Genomic DNA, 16,951 nt, shown 5'->3' with positions numbered 1-16,951 from the left:
TTTGTTGTTAACTAATTTCGATTTGAATTTCCATGAAATAGTTTATCAAGCGAAATTGTGGATTTTTTCCAGTTGTTTCTTGAGGGAAAAGTCGTCTTGCTTTTATCGAAAAAAATCCCGGGAGATAAGAAACAGCATTTACTTTTGTTGAAATAAGTCCAACATCGGGAACAAGGAATATTTGGCCGCTAAACGTCAGTCCTAAGATGAGTAAATAATATGGTTCTCAGTAAGATTGAATCATTAGATCAGTCTAGACCATCCTGCACATATACATATAGCAGTATATGTACAATATGTTTAGATTATGGCTAATCAAAAAATCGCATCTCGTCCTATTTGCTGGGTCAAAGTATAACGAGAGATGAGCAAGCTTACATTTTTATGGGCCTGTGAGTTTTGTAGTCGAATTCCTAAGCGGTGTTTATTGTCATGTTAACACCTTCATTGCACTATGATTACTGTATATCTACATGTCACGCTCATTACGGATGAGTCACTATTATTATTTGTTCTACTATTTGACCATTCTCAAGCCTATTTACCATTAATCCCAACTCTTATATTTAAACTTGACCCGACAACCTCAACCACTATGTCAGTATATTTTTAATATATACAGATACCTGTAAATCAGGTACTGAGAAATGTCAGTGGAATTCGTTAAAACTCATCGCAAATAGACTTCACAATTCTGACTCAAGCCAACCTAAATTGTCTATGTATACAAATATCAGTCAGCCAACCGAATTTCGGATATTCTGATTCATAATGATCTTCGCGGCTATCAAGCATTTAAGAACAGCTTAGTTCATTGAATTCGCACCTTAATGAAGGCAAAGTTCCCAATTGTTTCCAAACTTTGACTACCGGACCCCAAAGTCGAAGCACTGGAAGTAAATTGGCTTCGGGAAGGATAACTACGTCCACAATCCTCTTACTTAATGTACCCTATACGTGTATATTGCCATACGCTGGCTGTTTTTACTGAAGGGAAGTCATCGTCATCATAGCAAAGCTGGCGAATCAATGTAAATTTAATATTTTCGATAAAACTGATGTACATAACGATTTCTTTGAATGTCTTGTGATTAACATAGCAAATAAATTGTTTTTCTTCACAAGTCACATATTTCAACAAGATGTATCGATTAAATCTACGGTGAACAGACAAAAATCAAAACAAGGATGCTTATATTGGCTGGAGTAGCGTAATCAGCCTACACATAATGTACAGAACACCCATAACTTTGTTTATTAAGATGAATGTTATTAAGTTTAAACATGGAAAAGCACTAATTCAACACTGTTCACCGTTATAGTGAACGCTCTTTGTCAGTCTATACTCGCCTGAATACCCTGTCACTTAATTAACTGCGAGCTGGTCTTCTTGACCTAAACATTTTAGTAAATGTTCTTAGCAGAAATCCTAAATCCACACTCATACCTCTGCGATGAAAGTGAGACAATCTTCTATTGATGTGCTTTCAAAATATATTCGGAAATAGGCGTGATATGAGTTTGAAGCCCGCAAATGCCCTGGTACGGCCGAGGGTGGAATGAGCCTGCTATCCCTATCGAATTGATCTTACACGGCTACGGGTATATAGCCACTGCCAGGGAAGTCCTACTCATTGCGTTCTCGCGGTGGTGGTGTTGTTTACAAAGTTTGAGAGAACGAAAAGCGAACGTCCAGCGCTTAGACTGAGTTGGTGGGTACGGAGGACTCACCTGGGAGAGTTGGAAAACTCTGATTCTAAACCGATGGTGGACATGGGCCCCAGGATCATGAGCGAACAACTGGCGTATGAACCCATTCTTGGTCATTCGATACTATGGGACGGCATCTTCTAACGTTGCTACAGTCTTGTGGATTAGATCTCTAGGTCAAAGGTTCGGCGAGCGGTCTCTTGAGAAAACCATATACTTAGGTTTGAGCGCCCGCACAGTATTCCAACCGTCACATAAATTGAGTGACATAGTGTGGCGCATGTATATTGTGCTTCCTGGTACCAAATAGGTATATTTAAATAAATAAGATAAACGAGAGTTGAAATATGCTCCCTGGATATTTTTATCATATACCAAACTCAACAGTTATTCTTGGTTAACCCTTGTGATGACATTTACTTTCACAGAGTAGAATAATTTGTTTTTTGATTGCTTATTCTCACGCTTTTTCTTTCTTTTTGGTGGTTGACTGACTGGATTATGAAGAGCTTCATAACTCGGGGGAAGCACAGAATACAATGAACAGGTTAGATGCAACTAGACTATTCGGACGTCGCAGATGATGTAGGCCTTCTATCTTACACGGAAACAAATGTAGATGACAGTCAATGTTGTAGCAGCCTCTACATCGGTAAGTCGCAACACACACAAGGGAAAAAAACAGGATCCCCAGACACAATACAGAGAGCACCAACCAAGTCACACATGATGAAAAAGCTCTGGAGGAGGTGGAAAATTTTACGTACCTATGGGGCATCATCGATAAACGTGGAGGATCTGATGCATATGTAAATGCAAGGACTACATTCCTACAATTGAAGACCATATGGAACCAAAAACGACTGTTTTTCAACATCCAATACAAACGTTAAGACAGTCCCAATGTACGGAGGGGTTAAACGTGAAGAATTAAGACAGCCATCATTAAAAAGGTAAAGACGTGTATCAAGAATTGCCTTCGCAAGACACTCAATGTCTGTTGGTCGGATACCATCAGCAACAGCCTACTGAGGCAAACAACAAATAAGCTTCCAGCTGAAGGAGAAATTAGGAAAGGACGCTGGATGTGGATAGGACATATATTGCGAAAATCATTAAGCTGCATTACGAAGCAAGCCCTTACTTGGAATCCTGAAGGGAAGAGGAAAAGAGGCAGATCAAGGAACATACTGAGTCGGGAACTGGAAGCAGACATCAAAAGAATGAGTGGCAACTTGAAACAGAATTGCCCAGGACAGAGTTCGTTGGAGAATCCTGGTTGATGCCCTACTCCTTCACGAGGGGTAACAGTCTTTAGTAATTAATTGGGAGTTGATAATTACAATGAGCAACCAAATTTATCGACCCGTCTAGTTAGTGTTCCTTACGTATTTTTTGGAAAACCGCATGCTATTCCCGGCGTTTTAACTTATTTTGCCACATCAAACTGGATAGCAAGTATAACAGTAAGTAAGCGGAGGCAAACTACGCAAGCTACTACTTTTTCCTCATCGGTTTAAAAACTCGGTGTAATGGATGAGAAAAGACTGGTCCTAGACGCACACGATTTGTTTTTTAATTATCCTTAATCGGTTGCATAGTCTTCTTTTAAATGTCTCCATTTCTCATTTAATTCATTTCACTCCATACATTCCACCACGTTACTATTACATTGTTTAATTCGTTGTTTTTCATCCTTTTCAAGTTCACAAATGAAAATGTGTAAAAGGTTGACCGGTTAGCTGCAAAATGCTTTATTTCATTGCTCAAATATAACAAACTAAGTTACATTATACGAACATACAAAGGTAAGCTACGGATCATATCTACTAGTTAGAGACTTGTAAACTAGAACATACTATGTGTATACATTTGCTAACCAGTTAGTATTATGATTCACATTGTGCTTGTGAGTTGTTTAGCAACAACTGACATCCCGACAAACCTTATGTGGAATCGAATTTAACTTTGTTGGTATTATGAGTTTGCGTACTTATATAAATATTCATGTCTTGCAAAATATCACAGATGTCCATATTTCGTAAGATAAAAGCTTTTGTGAAAACTGTTGCCTCGTATATTTCATTTGCATGAAATATGGTGGCTCTTATAAGAATAACATAGTGAGCTAAACGATCCCCTTACGATAAGGAATTATTTTAGACGAATGTACTGTGGCTGTATATTTTTAAGTTTAACAGGGTCACATCAGTGAACTCAACAAGCTTCATAAAGTGAGTTGATTTTCTACTAGTTAAGACTATCAAACAATAGCTATGCTAATGAGAACATTTTAGGGTAATACGCCATCTCTAAAAAATCCCTAAAATGTCATGAAGATCATAAATGAGACACAAATATAATCTGATCAAGTGCGATAAAAATTGAATAAAAGTTGTCTGTGGACTGAAAAGTTGTTTCGTGGAAAATCGCTTATCAATTTCAGTAATCAACGCCCTTCAGTTGTAGTAACCAGTAAATGTTGATTATCACAAACAATACTCTGCATCTTTAAAGTATGTAATTTAGAAAATAATCGAAATCGTCATCGTAACTAAGTATAATCAACTAAATAGTTACGATTACGTTTGAAGTAACTCCGCCTGTAGCTCTTCTAGAGTTACTGCCGGTCCCAAGCTCGGGTAAAGGAGGAGGGTTGGGCATGGGGTTAGCGACCCCATCCCGTAGAAAAGCTAACTCGCTAAAAAAACGCTAACCAGAAAAAATAATTCAAACCATTTAAACTCTGCCCTGGGAGTTGAAGGAATAATTATGACGCCTCATGATGAAAGCCGAAATTCTTCGGAAGTCACGAGACCGATGCACCTTCTAACAACCAGAGCAACACTCTTTATAGGTACATGGAACGTCCGGACAATGTGGGAGACAGGAAAGACCAGCCAAATAGCAATGGAAATGAGGAGATACAACTTGGCAGTACTCGGAATCAGCGAAACCCATTGGACACAAGCTGGACAACAAAGGCTAGGTACAGGAGAGATGCTGCTGTACTCCGGTCACGAAGGGGAAAATGCTCCACGCACTCAGGGAGTTGCTCTAATGCTATCCAAAGAAGCACGAAATGCACTTGTGGGATGGGAATCTCATGGACCCAGGATAATCAAAGCATCATTCAGAACAAAGAAGCAAGGGATCACAATGAACATTATCCAATGTTATGCACCCACCAATGATAGCAACGACGATGATAAAGATCAGTTCTATGAGAGGCTGCAATCAATTATAAAGAAGTGCTCACGAAAGGACCTGACCATCCTGATGGGAGATCTAAATGCTAAAGTTGGAGTGGACAACACAGGATATGAAGATGTAATTGGACGACATGGACTAGGAGAGAGAAATGAAAATGGGGAGAGACTTGCAAACCGGTGTGCATTCAACAAATTGGTTATAGGCGGCACAATATTCCCACACAAGCGCATACACAAAGCTACATGGATCTCACCGGACCAAACCACAGAGAACCAGATAGATCACATCTGTATCAACAAAAAGTTCCGAAGATCAATGGAAGATGTGAGAACCCGGAGAGGAGCTGACATAGCTTCAGATCACCACCTGGTTGTGGCCAAGATGAGACTGAAGCTAAAGAAAGACTGGACAACTGGACAAACAGCACTACAAAGGTTCAATACAGCCTTCCTTCGAGATATTGACAAGCTCCATGAATTCAAGATAACTCTCAACAACAGGTTCTAAGCTCTACAGGATCTACTGAAAGAACAAGAAACTACTTTGGAGGACAACTAGAAAGGAATCAAAGAAGCAATAACTTCAACGTATCAGGAGGTTCTGGGTCCTAAGAAGCATCATCACAAGGAATGCATCTCTATGGGAGCCCTGGACAAAATTCAAGAAAGGAAGAACAAGAAACTAGCAATTAACAACAGCCGAACACGAGCAGAGAAAGTCAAAGCACAAGCAGACTACGCAGAAGCAAACAGGGAAGTGAAGAAAAGCATTAAAGCCGATAAGTAGAAATATATGGGAGAACTAGCAACGACGGCGGAAAAAGCTGCAAGAGAAGGGAATATGAGACAACTATATGATACAACGAAGAAATTGGCAGGAAGATATAGCAAACCAGAGAGACCAGTCAAGGTCAAAGAAGGAAAGACAATCACTGAGATTCAAGAACAGAGTAAAAGATGGGCAGAATACTTCGACGAACTGCTGAATAGACCAGCCCCATTGAGCCCACCGAACATCAAAGCAGCACACACTGACCTTCCTATAGATGTCACTCCACCAACGATCGAAGAAGTCAAGATGGCCATCAGACAAATCAAAAGTCGGAAGGAGGCAGGACCTGACAATATACCAGCAGAAGCACTGAAGTCAGACATTGAAATAACTGCAAACATGCTTCACCTTCTATTCAAGAAGATTTGGGAAGAGGAACAAGTGCCAATGGACTGGAAAGAAGGATATCTCATAAAGATACCGAAGAAAGGAGATCTGAGCAAATGTGAGAACTACAGAGGCATCAGTTTGTTATCAGTACCAGGAAAAGTTTTCAACAGAGTTTTGCTGAATCGGATGAAAGACGCAGTAGACACTGAACTTAGGGATCAACAAGCTGGATTCCGTAAGGATAGGTCGTGCACAGACCAGATTGCGACACCACGGATCATCGTTGAACAATCAGTTGAGTGGAACTCATCACTATACGTCAACTTCACTGACTATGAGAAGGCGTTTTACAGCGTGGACAGGAGAACATTATGGAAACTTCTTCGACACTATGGAGTTCCTGAAAAGACTGTCAACATTATCCAAAACTCATACGATGGACTACAGTGCAAAGTCATGCATGGAGGACAGCTGACAGATGCATTTTCAGTAAGGACCGGAGTCAGACAAGGCTGTCTACTCTCCCCATTCCTCTTCCTTCTAGTGATTGACTGGATTATGAAGAATTCGACATCTGAAGGGAAATACGGAATACAATGGACAGCTCAGAATCAATTAGATGATTTGGACTTCGCAGATGACCTAGCCCTCCTCTCTCATACACACGAACAAATGCAGATGAAGACAGCAAATGTAGCAGCAGCCTCCGCATCGATAGGCCTCCACATTCACAAAGGTAAAAGCAAGATTCTCAAATGCAACACGGAGAACACCAACCCAATCACACTTGATGGCGAAACTCTGGAAGAGGTGGAAACATTCACGTACCTGGGGAGCATCGTTGATAAACAAGGAGGATCGGATGCAGATGTAAAGGCGAGGATTGGCAAAGCAAGGGCAGCATTTCTACAATTGAAGAACATATGGAACTCAAAACAACTCTCAACCAATTTCAAGGTCAGAATCTTTAATACGAACGTCAAGACAGTCCTACTGTATGGATCTGAAACGTGGAGAACTACTACGACCATCATCAGGAAGGTACAAGTATTTATAAACAGTTGTCTACACAAAATACTCAACATCCATTGGCCGGATACTATCAGCAACAGCGTTTTATGGGAGAGGACAAACCAGCTTCCAGCTGAAGAGGAAATTAGGAAAAGACGTTGGAAGTGGATCGGACATACATTAAGGAAATCACCAATGTGCATCACGACTCAATCCCTAACTTGGAATCCGGGAGGGAAGCGGAAAAGAGGAAGGCCAAAGAACACATCATGCCGGGAGATTGGAGCAGACATGAAAGGGATGAGTAACTACTGGAAGGAACTGAAAAGGATTGCTCAAGACAGGGTTGAATGGAGGATACTAGTCTGCAGCCTATGCTCCTCGACGAGGGGTAACAGGCGTAAGTAAGTAACGTTTGAAGTAACTTATGAAATGGATTTCAGATTTAATAAACAGCTGAGAGTGTATTGTACAAATAGGTGGATGGTTATCATTGAATAACAATGGAAAATCGACACTTAGTGAGGACACATTGTTACGCATTTTCACAATTTTAGTAAAATTTAAACAATATTTATATTGATTATCCGCAATCAGGGTTTTTAAATTGCAATTTTATGTTCACTTTTATGTCAAAATAACTTAATAAGTGTTCCAATTAGCTTTCCTAGTGTTTGAAACAAAGTTGGTGAGTGAGACAATAGTTGAACGTAGTGTCACCTCTTTGCTGCACAATATCTCATTCAAAGTATCACGTGGCACTCATGTTCATATAAACGTTCTACGGGAAAGATGTACAAGCGTAGTCTTTTTTCATATTTGGCTTCATTTAAGCCCTAACCAGAAGCGCTAAACTGCACTATTTTTTAGACAAATAACTACGTCGACACTCCTAATTAGTCTTGTAATCCTAAATACTTAGAACAAGAACTTAGGGCCCTCAGACCCTGATATTCTTTCTTCCACGACTGGTCGAATATTATGCCATCCCACTGAGAACGTCCCTAAAATACCTATGAGAAGTTTCATTATCAAACATCTTAACAATGAATATAGCACTGTTATAAACTCACCGGTAAATGACTATAAATAAATGAGAAGAGATTTACTAATCCTCAGTAATTGAACATTGTGTTGCAGTGTCTGGGACCTCAAGATTTCGATCCCGTATAAGGTCATTACCGTGTACTTCTGATGAGTCCTGTGTTTCTTCCGTTTTGAGATTTCAAATTGTTCGTCTGTTGATTTTATTCTAAGATGAAAAATACTTCTAAACTATAAAAACAAAGGAAGATTGAGTACTCAATAAAAGGATTTATATACAAATATACACACTATTATCTGGATATCGATGATAATAAACTATTGGTATTTACACACAATTTCCTCTATGGAATGGATAGAAATGCTAAATAAACATTGCGTACATGTTCGAAGTGTTAATGCTTGAAAAAAAATATTTGGGATAAGGATGTCAGTATTCATAACATGAGAATCATGTTTGTGGAGATGTACATCACGAAGTTATCGTATTACACTGGCTATCTGTATTTGGTCGCGATGGGATAACGACTTTGAGTTCCAAACCTCGAGTGGGAGACGAACCCTTGGTATTTTGTGAGTTTAATCTATTTGACAGAGATAAACTGTCGAAAATTTGATGCACAGAACTAGAGTCTTCAATGCCCTCAGCTTCAATATTGTATGCGTAGTTTCCTGGTTCAGGTTTCATTTGTAACTGAAATTGCTTAGGAGAAATAGATGTAGGCAGAAGCGATGTATTAGATGAATTAGTTGTATGTTCTACCGTAAAATCAGTGCGACAGCTCGAACTATTGAACGGTCCTGGAGACTGACCTAAACCTTCTCCAATAAAAGATTCATTTAGCGCATTAGCCGGCTTAAGTACATTCTGAGTTTGTTGGGTGACCGTAGCCTGTAATCCTGATAACGTTTGACCCCGATAATGAAAATGTGTTTTTAAGTGCGATAATACATTACTCAAAACTGGATACCTGTTTCGGGCTATGGAAAAGCGTACGGCTGATGTGCGCTCACGTTTTTCTCTGCAGAGATGACAATAAAATATGCCAGTAACACGTTTAAAACCCTCAGGTGTCACCGACAATTCCATTTCCATATCGAAATCTCGACCACGCATCAGGTAAGCGTTAACAAACTGTCGTGATGCTAACCTGATTGCACTAGCTGAAGAATGTTGTTTCAATCGCTCCAGATTAACTCTTTCGTTCTCAAATAAGCCATTTCCGTATCCGACTGGAGAGGAACTGATCACAAAGTTAGGATGAGATGGTATAGCATTTGATGTGATGGTGACAGGAAGCATGTTTGACACTGGAGTCATATTACGTGATGAAACAGGCGAGATGCTAGGTCCTGGGTGAAGGACAGGATTATTATCACCAGAGTTACAGCTACTTAAACCAGAGAGTGTGGTTAAGCTGTTTTCATCGGGTAAAGCACTAGAAAACAATGTGATATTATTGTGTCCATTTCCACTCACAGCAGCTGCGGCAGCTTGGAGAGCAGCAGCCATGATCACTGCTGGTCCATCAGAAGGTGGAACCGTTGGTTCTGACCTACGTAAGGGATTCGGGGAATCTGGAAAGTAGGTTTTCGACGTCAAATTTACCACCGATGTTGGAGATGTTGAATCCGAATTTTCCATAAAGTTGCTTGGTAATGGGTCAGCCAAAGTACCAGGCAGTGAAGATGCTGAAGATATTAAGTGAGACAATGAAGAATCTGTTTGACAACCTATATCATTGAAACTCTGATCACATGAGTCTGGGACAATTATGATATCCTCATCAATAGAATTTCTACCCTCTATTGATAATTGAGATCGACGATACCTCCGACGAATTTCGTGTGCAGCCAAAAGAATTCCACAAGCAGCACCTGAGGGTAGTTTAAATTTTAATGGATCATTTGCAAAAATGGGCCCTACGAAATGCTCTCGTAAGGTAGTTGACTTCATAATCGAACAAGCATGTCCAACAAACGTCTCGAGCCTCTGTAACTGATGATCATCTAGTCGGGCGACAACATAAGGTGTACAAAAGCCTGCCAGTTCGAGACAATGAACTACGTATTCTGAGCAGACATAACGTGAGATCAATTCACGAAATTCTGGATCAAGTTTAGCAAGCTTTAGAGAATCTACGGATTTTTCGCCAAGAGTTGAGTCACTACGTAAAAATTGTTCAGGATTGCAACTAAGAAGTACATTTTCCTCATCTGCTGACTCTACAATGTCAACATGATCTTTTAACGATGGAAACCCATATTCTCCATATGTAGGTGCTTCTATATTATTAACTGCATGCACAGGCCCCGACAATGATGATATATGCGACCGCTTGCGACGATGATGTACAGATACTGAAGTACTTGATATATGAATATCCTTGGGTTGGATACTGTTATTTTCATGTTTTTGTTCGTTGTTGGTTATATAAGTGTTAAAATTTTCGTTAACGGTGAGGTTTGCTGTCTCAGACGGCTGTTCCATACTTGCTTGAACTTTGGAATTTATCCAACGAAAGTCTGTTACAAATATTTCATAGCAGTAGTTAGCCACGTTGCTATCTATGTAACTACAATGAAATGAAGAAAGTCATTTGTACTAAAATTATTGGAATGCTTGGTTTTACGTCTGAGTCGGTTTAATACTTTGAAATGAAAGTTCTGCGGATTTAAAGAATACAAGAATGACCTTAAAGGGGAACGAACAGCGTACAAACTTATTTCAATTACCGACTACCCATGGATTGTATCTTGGTGTTGTTCCACTCCATTGTGCAGTAGACCTTACAAAAAAGAATGAAAAAATGATTCGCTGAGAAAATACCCTGCTTTGGATAGGGCCTCCAGGTGTTCGCAGCTCAAATGACTAAACGACATCTTACATTAATTTCAATATTTGAACTACCAGGCAACTCCACTAAATTGAAGATTTTATTCTAAGGGGGTTCAGTTCGTTAAATAATTAATCACTTGTTTTTGTTAAGTGAGTATCTGATAAGTTTTTTCATGTAAAGTCACTACCATCGATGTTTGAACCTTAATGTGGACAGATTTGTCTCCACGGAAGGAGCTACTAGTAATGCATTGTTATAGTTTAGAGACCTATCCTCAAAACTATGATGAAAAACCATAAGTTTGTTATCTATGTACCGATTTGAGAAGTGTGCTCCGCATATGATTATCCTGGACTCAGTGCTGAGATTGGTGAGTCACTGAGCGCCAGAGCATGGATAGCACTCATCTATAGGATCATCATTACGCGGTTTACTTGGTGTGACCTTAAAAGGTTCCATAATTGAGAAACTTGGGGAAAATTATCTTTCGTAGTCTCCACTACACTGTCAGATTGGAGCTTGGATACGGTAACTATGGGTTTTATTATGGTCCAATGATCCATTTGTACTAGTTGCTTGGATTTTCCTATCAATGTTTAGGATTGTGATTGATCCGTTTTCTTTAGACATATGTAGGTCCTGCACGAATCGTCCCAATATGGCCACTAAGTCACAAGCATTTAAAACAGGAATGGACGATGGCTAGCAGTGGAATTTAGGATACGGGTCTCATATTGTTTAGGACTCGTGAGATGGGTGTACACGCATCCCCGAGTCGATGTTAATTTCGAGACTCGAATCCAGTACCGTTTGCTTCGAACGCCATCGCGTTATGCACTCAGATTTATGGACATGGTGCAAATTTAACAAACTTTATCTAGCTGACAACGGTCTTGGAAAAATTAACCGTTTGTATAATGAAGTTTACTGAGTTCAAGACTTCACTTAGCATCAATCAAATATTCACAAAACATTTGGGATTAATCCAGTGAAAATACAGAATATTAGACGGAAGGCAATATATGGAACGAATTCCGGAGAGACTATAATTTATAGACGAAGTAATTAATTTAAAGATTTCGGAGCGAAACTTACCCACGTGGCTAAATAGAATTTTCACGTTATCGCTTATGTCAACTGGTGATGAAAACTCTGACTCTAATTTCGAACCCCAACTTCTAAATTTCAGTCATAATCCTTCAAACTAATCCATAACCCTCTTTTTAATCCTAGTGAGTCTTCGAAGGTCACTCTAGCGTCGCTCATAGTCCGTCTCTGCATTATAGTCTCACCAGAATTTCTCTATTCATATTATTAGTAAGTTAACCATTACATAGATTTGGTGGTTAGACTTTCTGAAGTACTATCATTTCCAGTGACTGAAGTATAAACCACAAATAAATGTGTCATTAGTGAGTCCGAAAGCCAGTGTCATGTAATCTACGAGATCTTTAGTGTCTAAAAATAAAAGGCTGCTTGTATACAATTACTAGCGCGAATAAACGGTCTACATACCGCATGTCTGTTATTAGTCTCCTTGTAAGCTATGATTTTATCTCCTGTGAATGTCTGCAATCAGGTATAGCTTTTACAATCCAGTCACCTGCAGTCAACATGTCAAAATGTTTATTTTGTGTGGAATTATGGACAAACGTAGGCGAAATTTGAGTCAAGTGCATATAATTGTCCGTGGACTTTGTGTAAATAGGTGAGAAGATTAGGCAATCCTAGTAAATTTAAGTGACAAGTACACAACTCGGTATAAATTCAGCCAAAATTCAAACTCATGGTCACAAAAATGGGAAGTGTCGCACTATTTTTTCAAAAGAGGCCGAAAAACAGACTTTTTGACGCGTTTCTACTTTAGTTTCCCATGAGAAATGCACTTTTGTTATCCCCCATTAGTTTGCTTGGGAGTTTGTGGAGGTGTTTTAAAAATCAGTCCCGACGCCTATGAAAAACCCGAGACGAACGTCATGTTTAAAACTAGGTAGTACAAATATAACATTTAAGTACTTAGAGGATAACAACTAACCCACAACCTCTAGGTCGACCCTTAGGGATTTCCAATGTCCAATATCTTCATAATGACGCGAAACGGTTCAAATGGTTTTGGACGGAATATAAGAAGCTTTCGCCTAGTGGGCTTCCGTGTCTAGTAGCAGTAGATCACTAATACGTCCAGGCAGGGACCTAGGTATATTAACGATAACAGGAAAAAAGAAATTTGTAAATCCTAGTAATATGTTATCATTAGTCCTTAAGAATAGGTCAAGTTCCCTCCTAAAGGACTCCTGGAAAGTCGCTTGGACTAGCTCAGTCGACAGCGAATTACAGCATTTGACAACTCTTAAGGAGTAGATGTGTCTACAGTCCGTTCTGCTATGTTGGGCCTCCAGTTTCTGGGTGTTACCCCTTAGGTTAGTATTGTGATTAAGCTTAAGTAGATGTTTAAGGGGATGACCAGAAGTGATAAGGATACTGGAAGTTATAAGCAAGTCACCTCTCAGACGCCTATACTCTAAAGGGTAAAGGTTAAACGATTGGAGGCGCTCTTCATAAGGTTTGAAGTTGAGTCCCAGAACTGACTTCGTAGCTCGAGGTTGGATACGTGCCAGAATGTCCTTATCCTTTTGGAGGGTAGGAGGAACTATTATGTTTCCGTACTTCAAATAGGGAAGAATGAAACTGTTGAAGATTATGAGGAAAGTTCTACCGTCAAACTGGCCAAAAATGCGCTTCAATGTTGCCAGTGCAAGGTTTGGTTGAAAGGCGTTGTTGTCACAGTTAGTGTACGACTTCAAGTCGTAGGGTACCAACACTCCTAAATCTTTTTCGACTTGAGATACTTCTAGAGAGGAGTTTCCTAAGTTTTAACTATAGTCTGAAACATGTCTCAGATGGACTAATTTACGTTTTGCAGTGTTAAAGGTAAGTCTGTTGTCGTCTGCCCAACTTTGAAGTTAAGTCAGATCCTCCTGAAGTGCCAGTACATCCTCTTGGCTGCGTATCTCTCTCCAAAGTTTTACATCATCGGCAAGAAGCAATAAGTCAGACAATACTTGTTGTGGAAGATCGTTTATATAAATCAAGAAGAGAAGAGGTCCTAGTATTGAGCCCTGGGGGACCCCATCACCTATCAGGGACTCCATAATTTTAGAAAGTATAGGGAGAAGGGCCACCGATCGGTAGCTTGAGGGTTCGCCGCGTCGACCTCCTTTGAAAATTGATGTAATATGAGCCAGCTTCCGAATTTCCGGTAGTTTTCCTCGGCTTAGCGAGTGTGAAAACATCACGCTATGCGGTGTTGCCAGGATTGAAGCTACTTCCCCCAGTATAGCAGAATGAACCATATCCGGACTGGGCGAAGTGTCTTTTCCAAGGTGCTGTAGTTTGCGGAACACCAGGTCAGCGTCCAGGTTCACCTCGGAAAGTCCTGTCCAGTCGCAGGTGAATCTTTCATCAGTGTAGTTGATGTGGGTCGTTTGAAATGTCCGAGAGTATTGTTCAGCCGAAAGATTTGTGGCATCCCAGTCGTGATTGGTCAGACCATTAAGACCTAGCAGTTGTGAAACTCCAGTTTTGGCTTGTCGAAGGGAAGCTGCGTAACGGAATAAGCTTTTTGGATTGGAGACAAACTTATCGATAAGCTTGGTATGGTACTGAAGCCTGTCTTCTCTTATTGCCTTTAAGCATATATTCCTTATACGTTTGCATTGCCTGTACGCGCCGTTTTTATCGGTTCGTTTATATTCGGCCCAACAGTGCCTTTTGCGGCTTAGCAATAGAAGAGTGCGGTTCTTGATGATTGTAGGTTGTTTGTAGCTTTTTGGGATCGTTTGGGGAACTGAATGCTTAGTAACACATAAGAGCGTGTGCGGTAAAAAATCCCAATGAGCATCGACTTCAAGATGAGGGTGAACATCCCAATCCACCTGTTGTAGATAGTCGTGTACAGCTAACACATCCGACCATTTGAAATTCCAGCGCCTGTTGTTGGTGGGATATCTTGACTCAATTTTGTTGACAAAACTGAAGGATATAATGGCGTGGTCGCTTTCCCCAGGGGAGACAGAATTGAGAGGTCATCGACTAGGAATTCTTCATTCGTGGATATCCAGTATAAGCGCGACGGTGTCTGACTGTTTCTCCAAGTAATATACCTGTTATATTTGTTCTCAAAAATCGACATCTGATAATATAAACACATCTTTAGAAAGTTGCAAATTTCAGAGATTTCGGAGAATTTGAAGCTCATCTTGTACCAATAAAGGAGTATGCTGAGAGGGAGTGAAGCCAATTAGTGAAATAGTGAATTGTTCACAGAAACCAACCAGTATTGTGCCCTAAGGGATGCAGTTTATCAGTACGAATTCATGGTCTTTTCAAGACTTACGAAACAAGAGAACTTTTTATTGATGTAGGGAACTCTGGGTAAGTTGACAGTGAAGTCCAAGACATCATCAACATTGAGGAATGGGGAGTTTCTTACCTGTGCTTCGTCCATGAAGGATTAAATATAGGTCATATGGGGATGCTTAGTTACTTCAATAGATTCAAAAGTCATTATGGATTCATTCAAGAATTCCTTAAGGGTCTTGAACGTGTGAGCACAAAGTGATTTTTCAATTTTTACACTCTGCGCTAAAGACAGATAAAAACGAAGCTTTTGATGATCTTTTGAAAGATCTGAAAGCACAGTTCACAGCCATTAATACGAAACCACTCATGTCAAAGTGAGGTATTCGATGTAGTAGATGACAGAGCACACCAGTCTACATAAATTTTTATTTGGACTTCAGCAGCAGTGGTTGTGGTGCTGAAGCCGGATATTAATTTCTTTTTTCATAATTCCGTGCTTGATTTCAATTACAAAAAACCATACTTTCCAGTACATTCACTGGTTTCTGAAAGACTTAAATACTATTTCATGCGTGATTTTTGAAGTACGGTTTTGTTAGTCGTGAGAAAGGCTGCTGCACTAAGTCATTGGTATTCCTCACTAGATGGATATTCCGACTAAATATGTTGCAGACACAACAGCGGCGTAGTTTGTATTCGAATACAAGGCTCATCTAATGCCTAATATATTTGTTATATCCATGATGAGCCTGTAGTTTCGGGGGGAGGTTTACTTCCTAAAGTCACTGTTACGAATTTTTCATTTTCGTCTACGCTCAGCTTAGCCTCTCAAATACAGGAGACTAGGTTTTAATTAGTCTAACTGCTGAATTTCATTTGGGACACATATTTTCCTGTCTTTCTCTACCCTTACTTTCACTGTTCTCTCATGTTCGACATTTTGCGGAAGCTAATATTTATTCGATGACCAAGAGGAGGTAAGGCAGATTTGTCAAATTAAAACAGTAGAATGTTGGATCAAAAGTCAGAGACATATTACGTGGGGGATGAACTGAAGTGAGAGTTAAGGTAAAACATGGTTTGAAAAAGAAGAAATAAGGGAGAGTGGGTAGGTAGCGAAACAAGTTTAAAATACTCAAATTACCACAAGTTATTATTTGGAATGTAATCCTTGATAATGAATTCTAACATCTGTATGTTGCTCAAGCTTTAAACTTGATTTGTTTATAATTTTAACCATGGACTATTAGTCCCTATCTTATTTTAATTTAGTACCTGCAATTGTGCTCTAGTAGACTACATATGTTGAAGGTTTACTACGAAAACTGTTGTCAAAAATGTTATTGGGGCTGTCTGCATCGACAATATGCAATCCAAGATCAAAATTTGAATATTTGGGACTTGAGATGCTGATTTTCCCTTAATTTGGTTACCAGTTGAAAGTTCCTTCAAAAAAGTACCGAAGTAGGAGTTTTAGATGCAACACTTATGATAGAAAAAAACATGATGAAATCGGCTGGTGCTATTATAAAGGAAAGAAAGCGATCAGTGAACTGGGAAGACTTTGATTTTAAGTTGATAATCCGTCAGTAAGGCTGTCGTGTAGGAGG

The 16,951-nt window shown here is 39.7% G+C and overlaps 1 protein-coding gene across 1 annotated transcript; it reads right to left on the bottom strand.

The window, feature by feature from the left end:
- Window positions 1-8,391: 8,391 nt before the first annotated feature.
- Window positions 8,392-12,499, bottom strand: Smp_179890 (hypothetical protein; the record flags this gene model as incomplete). Its single annotated transcript, XM_018792747.1, has 2 exons — window positions 8,392-10,715; window positions 12,495-12,499. 2 exons carry the CDS (start codon window positions 12,497-12,499, stop codon window positions 8,612-8,614), a joined length of 2,109 nt encoding a protein of 702 aa, XP_018644475.1. The 3' UTR covers window positions 8,392-8,611.
- Window positions 12,500-16,951: the final 4,452 nt, after the last annotated feature.

This window comes from Schistosoma mansoni (genome assembly GCF_000237925.1).
Source record: "Schistosoma mansoni, WGS project CABG00000000 data, supercontig 0129, strain Puerto Rico, whole genome shotgun sequence".
Lineage (NCBI taxonomy): Eukaryota > Metazoa > Platyhelminthes > Trematoda > Strigeidida > Schistosomatidae > Schistosoma > Schistosoma mansoni.
Note: the sequence above shows the minus strand (reverse complement) of the source record. Positions and strands in the feature narration are given on the sequence as shown.